The sequence below is a fragment of the Raphanus sativus genome, chromosome 9 (assembly GCF_000801105.2).
Source record: "Raphanus sativus cultivar WK10039 chromosome 9, ASM80110v3, whole genome shotgun sequence".
Taxonomy (NCBI): Eukaryota; Viridiplantae; Streptophyta; class Magnoliopsida; order Brassicales; family Brassicaceae; genus Raphanus; species Raphanus sativus.
The window spans coordinates 20,698,825-20,715,380 of NC_079519.1; the positions used below are offsets into that span (position 1 = coordinate 20,698,825).

Here is a 16,556-nt window from a genome sequence, read left to right on the forward strand (position 1 = left end):
CAAACGCACCGAATTTGTACTTCAGCTTTAATAAGATAGATTGTGAAGTTCAAAAACATTAATTGCATTTTTCAAAATTCTATTGGTTTATAAATATAGAAAATATAAAATTACAAAAAACTATGCATTTGTAAGTAAATTTTACTCCCTCCATTTTAGAAAGTTACATATTCTAGAAAAATAATTTGTTTTAAAAAGATACATTTTAACCTTTTCATTGTATTATTGAATGGAAAATTGTTAACTTTAAAAGAATTAAAGGTGTTTATTGAGAGGTTGATTATTTTCAGTTTCTAGATTGGTTTTTGGTTTTTGTTTCTTCAAAAACTTCCCTATAAATTAGGAAAACTAGTTTTGCATAAAACTTGTTTCATAACCAATCAAGATTTTGACAAAAAAGCTTTCCTATAAAATAGGGAAACTGGTTTTTAGATGTTTTGACCAAATTTCAAAGAAAAACCAAAAGCCATGTTTTGGTGGGTTTGTAAAAACTGTACGATTACTTTTCATATCTATTTATTCTTATTTTCTTTTAAATATCAATATTAAACACAAGACCATTATATGTATATACTTTCTAACTTTTTTTCTTAAGTAATTTTATTTTACTAATTATATTTTTCAATATGGACTATTTTGCTAGTTTCCCCTTTAATAATGTGAAGTAATTTATTTGTGTTTCATATCTGTAAAATAAATTTAGATATTTATGTATAATTTTAACTAACTGTAAAAAATTAGTTATTAAATGGTATAATTAGAACTATCAAACAATTTTAATAACTATTAGACACAATAAAAATAACTAAAATTAGAAAAATATAATATTTTAATCTAGAAAAACAAAAGTTGTCATTCAAGTTTTAAAAACTAAAAATAAAGCAGATATTTTTATTATTTATATTTTAGTATAATGTAAGTTTTTTTAAAAAATATTGTGATTAAAAGCATGTTAATGTATATTTATGTTTAAGTAATAATCACAATATTTTGAACAATTTTAATAGGAGCTTCTAAATATTTGATTGCTATTTTGTTCTATTATTTTAAAGTAATATATTACTTATTTTATAAAAAAACTAAAAATATACTAAATCAAAAACCAAAAATCAAATCTAAAAACCAAAAGCTAAAACCAAAAACTGAAAATAAAAAACAAAAATCTGAAAATCAAAAACCAAAATCTAAAATCTAAAAACCAAAATCTAAAAACCAAAAACTAAAAAAAAAACTAATAAATAAATTATCACCTGAATTTCTATTGGTTAAAAATTATGAAAAATTGTTATCTACAAAACCTAATGTATTTACAATCAAAATTTAATGTGTTTTTTTAATATAGGGAAAATTTTTAAATATGTATCTTTTTGAAACGGATGGAGTAATATGCTTTATGAAAAAGTGTCAAAATTTTAAAAATGTAGTATTTTGAAACGGATGAATTATTTATCAAATTTACTCATAGGTACAATCTACGCCAGCCATAACTGAGGTAATTTTGGTTTATGTTGGTTTAGTCGCACGATTACAGAAATTAGGGGTTTGAAGTAATATAAGGGGCTAGGACTACTGCGCTTGGCCATTCTTCTTCAGGCTAATTTATATAGCAAATTTTATTTTATGGATCGTGAGAGAAATCTTCATTCTCTTCGTTTCTCTCTTCATCGTCTATCACTATGGCTGCCCAGAAAGGGACGCTTTACTCGTGAGTTTCTGAATTTTCAGTTATCTAATAATGCTGATTTTGAAGATTATAACCTTCATGAGACTAGCGGAATTGTGGAATCAGAATACACGTTTTTTTTTTCTTTTGACAACTTTTTGAATGTGAATACAATTTTCTGTGAAAATCAGATTGTATAGGAACTGAAATATTCTAGGGTTCTTAAGTATGCATTCGAGACTATATTCATTTGGACACCTAAGGAGAACTATTATAACGTAGTAAGATCCTACAACACTTTATGCAATCTTTGATCGTAGTTTATTTTTGGGTTCACACTCTCTGAATATTTTTGGTTTTTTATACATGTGATGTTTACGGTCATCACTGAAGATTATATTCTTTCGAAGTGAATATATCAAGTACCATATATATATCTCTGATATTTGTTAATTTGATGTCTTATAACATTAAAAAATCAAAAATTCATTTATATATATAACAGGTCAATCATAGATGTCAAAGGAAATGGCTTCCTGGATAACAATCGGAGCAAAGAAGCTGAGAAGCCAAGTTTCGCTGACCTTCCACTATGCCTCTTGGAAGTAATAATATCTCAACTTGTCTTAAAAGATAACATTCGAGCTTCCGCTGTCTGCAGAACATGGCGTGAAGCCGGTCTATATGTCCGGTTGGTAGACAAGCCGCCTTGGCTTATGTACTTACCTAAACGTGGCAACTTGTTCGAGCTCTATGATCCATTGCAACAGAAGATGCACACACTTAATTTACCAGAGCTAGCGAAATCCACCGTGTGTTACTCGAGAGACGGATGGTTACTTATGCGCAAAACTGCTTCAAACAAAATGTTCTTCTTCAACCCGTTTACTCGTAAGCTCATAAACTTGCCAAACTGTGAGTTATCATATGATGCGATTGCTTTCTCCTGTGCACCTACATCTGGTACTTGCGTGCTATTAGCGTTTAAGCATGTTCGTTATGGTGTCACCACTACGAGCACTTGTTATCCCGGAGCAACGGAGTGGATTACGGAGGATTTAAATTTCTTTCTTTCTTATGGCCACGATAGTCTCAAGCACAGCAACGTTGTCTATGCCCTACGTCGCTTCAATTGCCTTGATGGCGATGGAGGCTTATATCACTTTGAACCGTCTACTCGAGAGTGGAGGTATGAAACGGTAATTCTACCGGATTGTCCTTATATCTCAGATAGATTTAGGTACGAGTATGAGCGTAAGAAGAAGAGAATTTTGTTGGCGGTGCGAAAGGGAGAGTTCTTTAAAATATTTACATGCGGAGGTGAGAAACCGATAGTGTATAAAATGGGCTTTATAAAATGGACGAAGATCAATAGTAGTACACTCGAGGGCTTAACAATCTTTACGAGTCTTTATTCATCTGAGATGAGAGTCAATCTCCCATGGATGAGGAATAGTGTTTACTTCCCAAAGCTTCGTTTTAGTTGCAAGTGTTGTGTATCGTATTCGTTCGATGAAGAAAGGTTTTATCCGCGTAAGCAGTGGCAAGAACAGGAGGATTTATGTCCACTTGAGAATCTTTGGATTAGACCGCCCAAGAGAGCACTAGACTACATGTGAAGCTAAAGCAATTGCAAAACGTGATGAGAGCACCTCTCATTGTGGTGGATATTGATTAAGATCATCACATTTATCCTGTGACTTGACTCTTTTCATTTTAAATTTATTTATGTACTTCAATCTTTTTTTCATGGTTGAACTATTTTTTTTATCTTGATGTTGACTGTAGACCTAGAACAAGTTGGATACTTAGTGTTTTTTTTCCTATTCTTTTGAAGAATAAAAGACGAGAAAAATGAAAATTGAAGTGCCTGCGCATGCGCATCGACCGCAAAATCCATGGTTATACTTATACAAGGTGAGGGCTAATGGTTGTGGTTCTTTGTGAAGTGGGCAGTTGAGATTTCAAATGCAGAATGGATTCATGCAAATCACAAATGCTCGAGTAAAATATCTTTTGAGTTTTGAAGTTCAAACTTCAAAGCAGTAAATTTTTTTTTTTGTATAATCGTTGTCATATTGCAACAACAGCTAGTGGTGACAAATCTATGTTGAGTTTGTTTGAGAAGCTATTCACTATGATTCTTTAAAACTCATGTAATTCACTATGACAAATATCTTTTTCTATATATATGCTGTCAGGAAGAGCCTTATTTATCTAAGCGTTTGTGCTTCAGAGAAGCGGTATACATAAAATATTGGTTTTCGGACATGCTTATTGGGCCAATTAAAGCCCACGAGGCCCATTAATTCATATCTTCCCAGAGCTAGACGCCGGAAACAGGTGTGCGATTTCTGATTCTGGAAAGAAGCCAGAGATTGAGTTGAGATGGAAGATTCAGGAGCGATTCTATGTCAAATCTCCGTTTACAAGGACATGCTTGATCAGGTTCCGCTTCTTCCTCCTCCTCCTCTCTGCTCACTTTCTCGCGGTTAGCTTTTGAACAACGTGATCCGTTTCGTCAAGGTCAATTTGGAAATCGAGGCGAACATTCAGGTGACGCGAGAGATCGAATCAGAGATCGTAAAATGTTCCGAGATGGAATCGGCTATGTCCGTCAAGGAATCCGAGCTTACTAGATCGTTCCTCGCTTCTCAGTACGAGCTCACCGGCTTGATCTCTGTGACAGGTTTACTTCGTCCCAATTCCTCGTGAATCAGCTGAATCAGTGACTCACTTCAAATCATTCTGCTCTGTTTCCTTTTTTAGCCGATTCGAAAAACTCTCTGAAGCTATTGGATGATGAGATTCGTCGCCTGAGGAACGAACACTCTGAGATACTCAGAAAGATAACCGAAAAGCGGTAAATCTTAATCCCATTGTTGATTTCTCTGCCTACTCGGCCTTGTAACAGAACTTTTATGAATTTTTTTACGTAGGGAAGGGTTTGTGAAGATGTGCTTTGAGTTTCAGAGGGAGATTTGTGTTGATGAAGATAGTGAATTCAGGAGTGAGAGGGAGTTTCTTGAAAACCAAGTTCGAGTGTTAGAGGAGAAGAACGCAGATGTGAAGAACTCGATTTTGGCTTACATGGAGGATGAAATGATCAATCTATTGTCTGACTAGTTTCTGAAATGAGGATTGGAATGTAAGTAGTACTAGTGACTTTGATCTCGATGGTTTTGCTTGACCAGAGATGAAGTTAGAACTTGTTCTTCGTAAGCCCCAGAGGATTTTATTATACTATGGAGTAGACTTGAACCTTCGGTTCGAAAATTTAGATGTTTCTCTTCCACAGAACTTTGCTGATCTTTAAGAAGTTCTTGTTTTGTGCTTCTCTGTTTTGCTCTTTTGCAAAATTCTGCATCAAGAAGGACAATAGAAACAATACTTTCATAGTTTCAGGTACTAAAAACTTTATATTATTTTTGCCTTTAATTCATAGGAACCCTCTTGTCCTTCTTGATGCATTTCTTATGGTTTTGCCTGCTTCCTTTAATTCTTTGGCACTGTTGCTTTTGGGTTCCTATTTTTCACAGTGATTTTTTTAACATTAATTTTTGTTTTCACAGTAATTCTTTGGCACTGTTGCTTTTGGATATTTTGGGTTCACTCTGGCAAAACATTAAATATTTCAGCATATAAATAGCTTCGCATACTTCAACAAATTTTCAATTCTACGTGAACCATGTGGAATGGAACATAATACTGTACTATTTTCTTTTTTACTATTTGGAGTGGAATTTATATTTTTGTTTTGGGTTTAGTGATCAATGGTTTTAGATTTACTATTTGGATTCACTATGGCAGAGCAATAAGTATTTCAATGTCAACATATAAATAGATTTACATTTTCTATTATTCCCTGCGTATTCTATATTATTTTGGATATATAGAATAGTAAGTATACATAACATATGATTTTTGTAGCACTACAAAACAACCAACATCATAAGTAACGGGTAACCTATTGAAGAAAAGGGCATAACCGGATGAATTGAGTGTTAAATACCTGACACTATATTAAGTCAAAATCAATGCTAGTTACTTAATTTACATGTGATATATGGCTAGTTCACAAATTAACCCTAAAATTAATGGAAGATGCGGTGGTTTTTTACTAACGCAAATGAGGATGCCGTAACAAAACCGTTTCCTTTGTATTTTTCTTACTGCCGGATGCTACTGCATCTACAAAAAGAACAGGGCTTTCTTATGGTTTTGCCTGCTTCCTCTAATTCTTTGGCACTGTTGCTTTTGGGTTCCTATTTTTCACAGTGATTCTTTTAACATTAATTTTTGTTTTCACAGTGATTTGAACTGTAACTCGTAAGTAAACCATTCAATTACAAAAGCATGTTCAAATCCTCTATATATATTAATAGAGAAGCATTTAAAAAATTGTAACTTTAAGTTTGTAATAATTACAAAGAATCTTTGTTCAGTTGTCACTTAATTAAGATGTCAATTTATACTACGTGGCATTTTAAGAATTAATTGAATAAAATGTTGGTCCGAAATTCAATTACTTGAAAACATTATATTAATTCAAAATATTAGAAGCATGTATTCTTTCCTTAAACAAAATTTACGGAACTATCTAGTATAATTACATATTTGTGCCAATTAATGATTCTAAATAATAAAGATTTGATAACAATTTTTGTATCCATTTTCATTTTTCTAATTTTATATTATTAAAAAAATTAAATAATCACATTAACCATATAATAAAAATTTAGATTTTTTCTTATATGTTATATTTTGAATTTTTAAAACGACTATATATTACATTGAAAATTTTGTGGTCAGTGGCTTAATTATTTTTGTTATAAAAAAAAATATAAATGATCATAAAATCATATTAATATGAATTCTTATGTAATAGACATTCACATTAAGTATATATATATATTAATATCGTTTAAATTAAACTATGTACCATTTAAAATATATATATTTTTTAATTTTGAAATTTGCATTGAAAAGGTATTAAGACCTTAATATTTAATTTTTGAGTTTAATGGTCAAAACTTTTTGTTACATAAAATCTAAAAATAAAACCATATGAGTAGCAACTCTCAATAATAAATATTTATATTCAAATATACTATATATTTATGTCAATATCATTGAAATTTAATTATATACCATATAAAATAAATAAATAAATTATTTTGATTTATTTACCATAAAATATTATAAATAAACAAGAGTGTTGTTTTGATTTAATTGATAACTCTAATCTCATCCCTTATATATTAATTGAAAAAAACTACAACATTGTTTTTTAGCCACGTGTCACCATGATAATGAAATTCAAAATTCTTAGAAAATAGGTTGGTCTATTAATTTTTTTTTTTTTTAAACTATCAAATTCATAAATAGTGTACAAAAGAATATTGGGGTTCTTTCAAATATAACCTAAAATTTCAAGTCAAACAAAAAATAAGCCAAGTTTTTTTTTGCAATTTTCTTTTTCCCTATTCACCATATAAGTTTGAATTATTCACGAAAATGTCATTACTTTTTTTTTTTGAAAATGAGTCTTTTACCTTATCATCTTCATCTTCCCCAAGTATTTACAATATTACCATTTCCATCAACCACCATGAACAACCAATTTGAAGCTGTTAATGCACCAAAGTTTTGATTTTTACTCTTTATATCTCAATACTTATGCACACAAAGCATATCACTTCCACTTTCTCTTTAAATTCATTCAAAAATATCAATATTTTGATTCCAAACTTTGTAAGGTTCATAGAGACATTGAATCTCATGATTCTTGGTCATTAGCGACTTAGTAGCTTTTGTAGTGAAATTATGGGTGTTTGGAGAAGCTAAGCAAGTCATCTCACAAGTTCAAAGCGTGAAATCGTTTTCTTTTCCCAGATCTGTTCGCGAAGACTTTCAGAAGACTTATTTGGAAGTCTTCTCGAGAAATACTTCTATAGAAGTCTTCTGAAAGGTTTCCCAAAATCCTTTCATTGTTTCAAAAAGTCTGTGTGGGTTACTTTTGCAATTGAAAAATAATAGTAAAACATTTAATACTAATGAGAAGACTTCTTGAAGACTTCACGAAGTCTTCTCAGTTTTGTTCCGGAATTTTGGTCAAACCTTTGGTTATGAAAAATTAAATATAGTCAATTGCAAGAGTATCCAAGTTAGACTTCTTACGACACTGAGTAGACTTTGGGAAGACTTCAAAAGACTTTTATAGAAGTCATCTCCGAGAAGACTTCCATAACAAGTCAAATTTTGACAAACTTCGGTCAACTGCAAAACTAATATGTTTATCCGAGAAGACTTCTAGGAAGTCTTCTCCGACATTTTTGAGAATTTTTCAAATTCAAAAGTATGCCAATATTTACAAAGGAAGACTTCTCAAGATGTCTTCTGTAGAGTAGTCTTCATAAAAAGTCCTCCTTCGTAAATTTACAATTGCAAAAATGACCTAAATTTGCAATTAGGAAGTCTTCTACGCTAATTTTTATTAAACTTCAACTTTCTCCAAACTCAACATTATTTTTTTAATATTTTCTTTTTAATTCATGTATATTAGTCAATATTGAAGCTCTTGGATTAAATTCATAACTTATTTTGTGATGGCTATGAGATTTCAAATATTCATGTTTTCTAATGTTTCTAGCTAATCCGAGAAGACTTTTGGGAGAGTCTTCTACGTTAGATTTTCAAAAGTGTTAAGTAACTTCAAATTATGTTTTTTTTTAACTTTCAAAAGTGTTAAGTAACTTAAAGAATATCAAGTCATGTGGTTAAATGTATCTCTTTAAATCATAAGAAACAATTTTAACTTTCATGAGATTTAAAATTTCAACTTTCACTTAAAATCCAATTTTGATCTTTTGTGAATTTGGCTAAGGTTTCTTGAGAAGTCCTCTCTCTTAGTTTTAGCAAATTTTACTAATTTTTTGTGTTGTTGTGTTTTGTTATGTGTGGATAGAATGATTAAAATATGTTTTGGAATGTTGCATCAATAATTTTAATGAAGTCAAGTACTTTTGGTAAAAATATGAACATATTTACCATTCTTTTGATTAACATCTCTTACCTTTTACAAAATAATCTCTTAAAGTTACAAAATAATTCACAATAAAAAAAGTCTTCTGAGAGCCCGAGAGTCTTTCGAGAGTCTTCCGAGAATCTTCCAAAAATTATCCAAGAAGTCTTCCAAAATCTGTCTCAAATATGAAAATCTGCATATTTAAAAGCATTCAAATGACTTCAAAATAGAGAAGACTTCAAAAATAATTTTTAAATAATAAACAATACAGTCAAATTAGGTTGGATCTATAACTTTTTATAATCTAATATATAAAACACACAAAATACATATCCAAAATTTATACCACTTTAGGCAGAAAACTTCCTGAAGGAAGTCTTCTAGCATAATATTCATTAGAAGACTTTCTTAGAAAGCTTCTGAGAAGTCTTTCAAAGTCTCTCAGATCTGGAAAAACCTGCAAATTCAAAAAAATTAAAATGACTTCAAAACAGAGAAAAACTTCAAAAATAAAAATTTTATGCTTACAAAATAAACAAAACAATTACACTATGTTGAATCTATAGTTTTTTAGAATCTAATATATAAACACACACATAAATTATTATCCAAAATTTAGAGATTTACCTTTGAAAAAGTGAAAAATGAGAATCATGTAATGAAACACGTGCAAAAAGAAGATAAATCAGTCAGAAGACATAAGAAAAAATGAGAAATGGATATAAAGTTTGGTGTTTTAAAGTTCAAAGAGATTAGAGAGAGGTTGGAGAGTTTTAGAGTGAGAAACATTACATTTTTATTGCAGTCATTTGAGAGGAAGAAAGCGAATGTGTAAATTTTCTTTATATATGGAGAAAAAAAATTCCAATTAGGTTAAATATTTACGACTCAGAAGACTTATGGAACACATATGGAAGACTTTGATTTAGGCGGGACCTAAATTATTCCAAAATTTAGGCGGGAACGCTAAATTTAACTAAAATTTAGGCGGGATATGTCAGAAGACTTCTTTTTAATTCTTATGTGAGTCTTCTAAACCCTAAAATCAAATAACTATGCAAAAAAACTTTTTAAACTTAAAAATTTTAGAAAGTGTTTAAATCAAATTATTAGATAACTTACTAAACATATATAGTTCAACTTGAAAAAGAAAAAAAAATGAAGGTAAGATTTCAAATCTAACCCTAAAGATACCAATAGTACTATAACATATGGTACCAAACCCTAAACCATTGACTCATGAACCAATCTACATAGGCTCATCTATGTTGAGAATAATTCAATTTCAAATAAACTAAATTTACATCATTGAAAAAGTTTATTATTACATGATTTCAATTTTTTACCCATGAAAATATTTTTTATAAAATTTTTTAATTATTTTTAAGATCTAATCCATGAGAGAACTTTTTCTGGAAGACTTATGGGAGACTTCTGGAAGACTTTGATTTAGGCAGGAAACCTAAATTATTCCAAAATTTAGGCGGGAACCCTAAATTCTACTAAGACTAGATTTTAACCCGCACTTAAAAGTGCGGGATTATTTTTTTGAAAACATTTTAATAGAAATTATAAGTCCATATATTATTTATATATTTTATGACGTTAGTATTTTTTTTTTGTTTTTGTTTTCAAGGTATAAATTTTTTTATGATATTAAAAAATTATTACCCCTGCTATATACTATTTTAATTACTGTAATTGAAATTTAGATGATAAATATTTAATTAAAATTGTAAATTTAATTTATGAATAACTGAATAATTTAGAATCCGATCAAAACTTTATGAATAAAAGATGCAACATTATTTTTTGATTTATAATGTATATACCGTTTATGCTTGTGAAAAAAATAATTTAAACCTATTTATATATTTATAAATTCTAACCTGTTTATAACGTGAGACTAAACAAAATAATTTACTTTAGAAAATCATAAATTTAAATAACATTATATTAATTATTTATTATAAACTGAAATATGATAATATATTTTTAACTCGCTTCCCACTGGTACATCTCTATAATGATTTTATAAAAAATTATTTAATATTTTAAACCATTTGTACTTGATTAATATTTTACAAATCTAATAGAATACCATAAAATATGCAACTGTAAAAATAGGGGTGGGAGTTCATGTAATCATTCGGATTCGGCTCGGTTTGGGTCTATTGGGATTTCCGGTTTTTGAGAATAAAATTTTTAGTTCCATTCAGGTATTAGAAATTTTTGTTCGGATTTGGTTCAGATCTTTGCGGTTCACTTTGGGTTTGGATAACCCGTATAATTTTTCTTTGAAATTTTCAGATTCATATATACTTTAATTTTTTCAACATCTAATAATTAACATAAAATTTGCTTGATTTGAATATTTGGACAGAGAATCAATAAATATTTTAAGTACTTCTGGTGTTTGGAATATTATTTAATTATTTTAGATATTTACTTTTGACTATTTATATTTATATATATATTCAAATATTTTGGACAACTTCAAAATATTTTATAAATTTTGGATATTTTTGGATATTATATTTAGAAATACAAAACATATTTCAAGCATATAAATCTGATTCGGAATATTTGAATATCCGAAATATTTTGGTTCATATCAGATTCAGTTCTAGTTCTTCAGATACCAAAATTTTGAACCCGTTTTAATATCTAAACAATTTCGGTTCAGATTTGATACTATTTTATCGGATCAGACTCGGTTCGGTTCTTTGGTTTCAGCTTTTTTACCCAGTTCTATGTAAAACATCGACCACAACTTGATTTACCATATAAGTAAATAATATAAGTATTAATCAATTCTTAATATTTTATTTACATAAGTACAAATTATCAACCTAAGTTAACTAAAACTAATCAGTAAAACTTAAGTATTTCAACTAAAAAAGTATATGCATGGATAGGTAACTTATTACTTTTTGGGGTTTATTCCAAAAGTTATAAATTCAATCTTGGGGAAATTAATGAGTTACTAAAAATATATAAGTTCATACTATTTTAAAAAGAGTAATTCTTGGGTTCACTCCCTAGGGTGAACCTCTAGGTTCACCCACCAATAGGAGTTCACCATTTTATATTTAATATCTTTTAAAAAAGGAAATAAAATATTGTCAAATTATATTATGTTTTTTAAATTAAAAGATAAAAGCTCAATAATTAAAATAAAAATAATAGTAGTTGAAAAAAAATATTAAAAAAAACTTTTAATACCATTAGCAAAATGCTAAACCCTAAACCCTAAATCATAAACCCTAAACCATTGGGTATACCCTAAACCCTTGGACAAATTCTAAATTCTTGATTTTTTAAAGTAATTTTAGTAACGTCGGCAAAACACTAAACCCTAAACCATAAATACTATACCCTAAACCCATGGATAAATCTTAAACCCTTGGATAAATCATAAACCTACCCATGGATAAATCTTAAACCCTTGGATAAATCATAAACCTTAGAATTTAAGATTTATCCAAGGGTTTAAGATTTACCCAAGGGTTTAGGATATAGTATTTAGGGTTTAGTATTTAGGGTTTAGTTTTGTCGATGGCATTAAAATTATTTTTTTTAAAGTTTTTTTTGTTTCCAACTAATATTATTTTTTATTTATTCTTATCTTTTAATTTTAAAAATATGACAATATTTTGTTTCCTTTTTTAAAAGATAGTATTAAATACAAAATGGTGAATTCCTATTGGTGGGTGAACCTAGAGGTTCACACTAAGGAGTGAACCCAAGAATTACTCTTAAAAATTGCTGATATCCGTAAATCTCAAAGTTTACTCATATAACATTTGTGATTTGTTTGTTAATGAAATTCCTAAAAATATGGAGATTTGATTGATATGTGAATTTAAAATAAATAGCATATATGAATTTTTTTTGACATCACATATATGAATTATTAGTTTTAGAGTTTTCGTAATACAAATCATTGTTTAGGATAATTTATATAAATTACTATTGATTTGGTATAAACTTAAAGGGTTTTTTCTGAATTATTTTAAACATATATGTTTATGGTACATATCAAATTCATAATTAAAAAAAAAGTTCACAGAGTTATATATATCATGTACATGCATTTTAACAATTCAAGTTTTTTTTTAATTATTATTTCATTGTTTTTAGATATATATTGATTGTGAACAGTTAACACATAACATGTTATAATAAAAGCTGCAAGAGGTTATCACCTAAGAAATAATAGTAGTTAGATTTTAAAATAGAACTGAAGTGGCAGCTAAAAGTATAAAGTATTTTTTAAAATATTAATTATAATATAAACTGAACATACTACACAACAAAAGATGTATACAGTATATTGCCATATGTCAATATATGATGTATCCAAAATATACATTCAAATATATAGTTGATTTTATTTCCTAAAGAAAGATATTATCACGATAATTTTTTTGAATATGCATATCTTGTTGATTGTTGCCATTAATAATAATGTAGTTGTAGTCTCCAATATATAAGGTACAAAAATTATTATGACGACAAATTTGTAAGGTCCAATATATTAGGTACATAGTAACAAATTTGAAAGAGTCCAAAATTTAAAATCAACCCTTTTTAAGTAGATAAGAATAGGACTCTGTTTTAATATATTAGATGTAGGCAGGATGTGTCGGAAGACTTCTTTTTAAGTCTTACAAACCATAAAATCAAAAAAACTAGCAAAAAAACTTGTTAAACTTAAAAAAAAACTTAAAAAGTGTTTAAATCAAATTATTAGATAGTTACTAAAATATATAGGTCAATTTGAAAAAGAAAAAAAATGAAGGTAAGATTTCAGAATCTAACCCTAAAGATATCAACAATACTATAACATATGTTACCAAACCCTAAACCAATGCCTCATGAACCAATCTACAATCACTCATCTATGTTGAAAATAATTCAACTTCATATAAACTAAATTTACATCATTGAAAAATGTTTATTATTACACAATTTCAAATTTCAAAATATTTTTTATAAAAATTTTAAATTATTTTTAAGATCTACTGAACGAGAAGACTTACAAATAAGTCTTTTCTAAGAAGACTTCTTTGTAAATCTTCTCTAACGGAAGGTTATAATAGTAAAATTGAATACATCTTTTTTTGTTTGTTCATAAGGGGGCCGTTGTAATTTCACTAAGCTTTTGGGTTACTTTTGCATTTTATTTAATTTAGGGTACAATTTTGTATTGAAAATAAAATTTTGAGTCATATTTGGCAAACCCCCCAAAACAATTTCCCACTTTTCTTAAATAAAAGCTATAGAATTACCTATATTATTAGCATATATATGACAATTAATGATTATGAATAATAAATATTTGATAAAAAAATTGTATTTTAGCTCTTTTTATTTAATTTTATATTATTAAAAGATATTAAACAATCAAATTAATTATATAATAAAAATATAGATTTTTCTTATATGTTATATTTTGAATTTTTTTAAAAGACTATAAATTATTAGAATTTCCAAAATCTCCTTTTGAAAATTTGTGATCAATGTCTTAATTTGTTTTGTTACAAAAAGATACAAATGATCATAAAATTGTATTAATATGGATTTTTGTTTATTATATATATATATGTTCAGCTAAAGACTCAAAGCAAGAAAATGAACTGCATCAATTTAGTCGTCCAGTTGAAATCCTTCAAAACGATGTTTAAAACTAAGGTTAAAGTTATTCTATTTTGGAAACAATAATAAGCTGATGGTTCTAATCCCATTTTGAAAATTTTGTAATCAATAGCTTAATTTGTTTTGTTATAACAATATACAAATGATCATAAAATTGTATTAATATGGATTTTTATTTAATTATATATATTCAACTAAAGACTTAAAGCAAGAAAATGGGTTGTATCAATTTAGTTATCCAGTTGAAACCCTTAAAAACTATGTGGAAGACTAATGTTAAAGTAATTCAATTTTGGAAACAATACTAAGCTGTTAGTTTAAACCCATTAAAAATGATTCTTAGTGATATAGTAAAGTAAAATACTTTAAAAAATTGTAGAACATGTTTTTGTAATAAAAATCCACTTGATGACAACATTACGTTTTTATAGGTATAACTAGGGTGGTAAAATTTTTAAGCTCAAATCGATTAGGTTCATCATAAATTCAAAATATATTTTAGTCCACAATTACAATTACAAATGATTAGCCCAATATATAGATGATTATATAAAAAAACATAATTGTATACATATAGCTGATTATATAAAGAAAACATAATTGTATATATATATATTAAAATAATTTAAACACATAAACATATTTAATTGGGAATTTGGCCAAACAAAACCTCAACTTTGCACGAATTGCCAAAACAAACATGAACTTTTGGGCTGGCCAAAAAAACACTAAACATTCATTGACTTTTTAATTAATTAACAATGTTTTCGTTGACTTGCCAATTTAGCACGCTGTCAGTTAACTTAACATACGTCGTTTATTGTTGGCGTGAAAGTAAAACGACGTCGTTTCAAATGAGATGAAACGACGTCGTTTTATATGATTTGAAAAATAAAAACAAGTAGCCCCCTGGATTCGAACACATGTTGGGTAGGACATATGACAAGGTATTTTACTACTAGGCTAGTGTCACTTTCAATGTACTTAGTAACATATTTAATGTTATTTGGTACTCATTGAATATAAATTTTTTTTCTAAAAACTTAAAAATATCTTTAAAATTTCAAAAAAATGAAAAAAGAAATATTTTTATAAAATTAATTTTGAAATTAAAATGAAAAAAAAATTTCTTAAAAAATAAAAATCTTTAAAATTCAATATCTAGCTTAAAAATCGAAATTTAAGAAAAAATAAAATTTTATTTTATAAAAAAAAAATTTCGATTTTTTAAGCTGGATATTGAATTTTTTAATTTTTAATTTTTAAGCAAAAAAAATTATTTTTCATTTTAATTTCAAAATTAATTTTATAAAAATATTCCTTTTTCAATTTTAAAATTTTAAAGTTATTTTTAGGTTTTTAGAAAAAAAAATTATATTCAATGAGTACCAAATAAAATTAAATATGTTAGTAAGTACATTGAAAGTGCCACTAGCCCAGTGGTAAACACCTTGTCATATGTCCTACCCAACCTGAGTTCGAATCCAGGAGGCTATTTGTTTTTATTTTTCAAATCATATAAAACGACGTCGTTTCATCTCATTTGAAACGACGTCGTTCTACTTTAATGACAACAACAAACGATGTATGTTAAATTAACTGACGGCATGCTAAGTTGGCAAGTCAACGAAAACATCTAATCTATTAAAACTGAAGTACAAATAGTAATTAACCCTGATTTTTCCACAAATATTACATACTTATGCCACTGACTTTAAAACACAGAGTTTTGCTTAATTATACACTCATTAACAAAGCCCAATCCGATTTTTTACTACAACTTAATGGGCTACGAAAATTTATTAATCTATAACTGAACCTAATTATCTTATATATAACCATCTCTAATCTCTAACCATCTCTAACCATAAAAGTAGATTTTAATATAGACATAAAATTTTATATCTTAAGAGTTTGTATAATTCATTGCCAAATTCACATATGAAAAAACTAAAATCAAAAACTAATCTTTGTCAATGATTATGTATTACATTAGATATTTCGAGAATAAACCAGTCGGTTTGTTTAGTCTATCGCCCAATTTACCTTCAATTAAAAACCATTCGGCTAGCATATTTAGTTAATTCTTAAAATAATTTAAGAATCTTTACCCAAATCTATATAAAATCTTAAATTTCAAACAAAAATTCAGGATTTATAAAAGATTTTACGCAATATATTTTGCACATATAACTAAAGCGATAA

The 16,556-nt window shown here is 27.8% G+C and overlaps 2 protein-coding genes across 2 annotated transcripts; both read left to right on the plus strand.

The window, feature by feature from the left end:
• Positions 1-1,551: 1,551 nt before the first annotated feature.
• On the plus strand, positions 1,552-3,461 carry LOC108826986 (F-box protein At4g00893-like). The gene is made up of 2 exons (XM_018600328.2): positions 1,552-1,705; positions 2,169-3,461. The coding sequence occupies exons 1-2, from the start codon at positions 1,677-1,679 to the stop codon at positions 3,280-3,282; spliced, it is 1,143 nt and encodes a 380-aa protein (XP_018455830.1). The 5' UTR covers positions 1,552-1,676; the 3' UTR covers positions 3,283-3,461.
• A 511-nt stretch (positions 3,462-3,972) lies between these two features.
• LOC108825892 (uncharacterized) lies at positions 3,973-4,999 on the plus strand. The gene is made up of 4 exons (XM_018599250.2): positions 3,973-4,111; positions 4,190-4,352; positions 4,433-4,526; positions 4,603-4,999. Exons 1-4 carry the CDS (start codon positions 4,052-4,054, stop codon positions 4,787-4,789), a joined length of 504 nt encoding a protein of 167 aa, XP_018454752.1. The 5' UTR covers positions 3,973-4,051; the 3' UTR covers positions 4,790-4,999.
• The last annotated feature ends 11,557 nt before the right edge of the window (positions 5,000-16,556 follow it).

Coding starts and splice junctions, on each gene's coding strand:
- LOC108826986 (XM_018600328.2), top strand. CDS start 1,677: ATGGCTGCCCAGAAAGGGACGCTTTACTC. Junction 1,706..2,168: donor CAGAAAGGGACGCTTTACTC/GTGAGTTTCTGA, acceptor TATATATAACAG/GTCAATCATAGATGTCAAAG.
- LOC108825892 (XM_018599250.2), top strand. CDS start 4,052: ATGGAAGATTCAGGAGCGATTCTATGTCAAATCTCCGTTTACAAGGAC. Junction 4,112..4,189: donor ACAAGGACATGCTTGATCAG/GTTCCGCTTCTT, acceptor CGTTTCGTCAAG/GTCAATTTGGAAATCGAGGC. Junction 4,353..4,432: donor CGGCTTGATCTCTGTGACAG/GTTTACTTCGTC, acceptor TTCCTTTTTTAG/CCGATTCGAAAAACTCTCTG.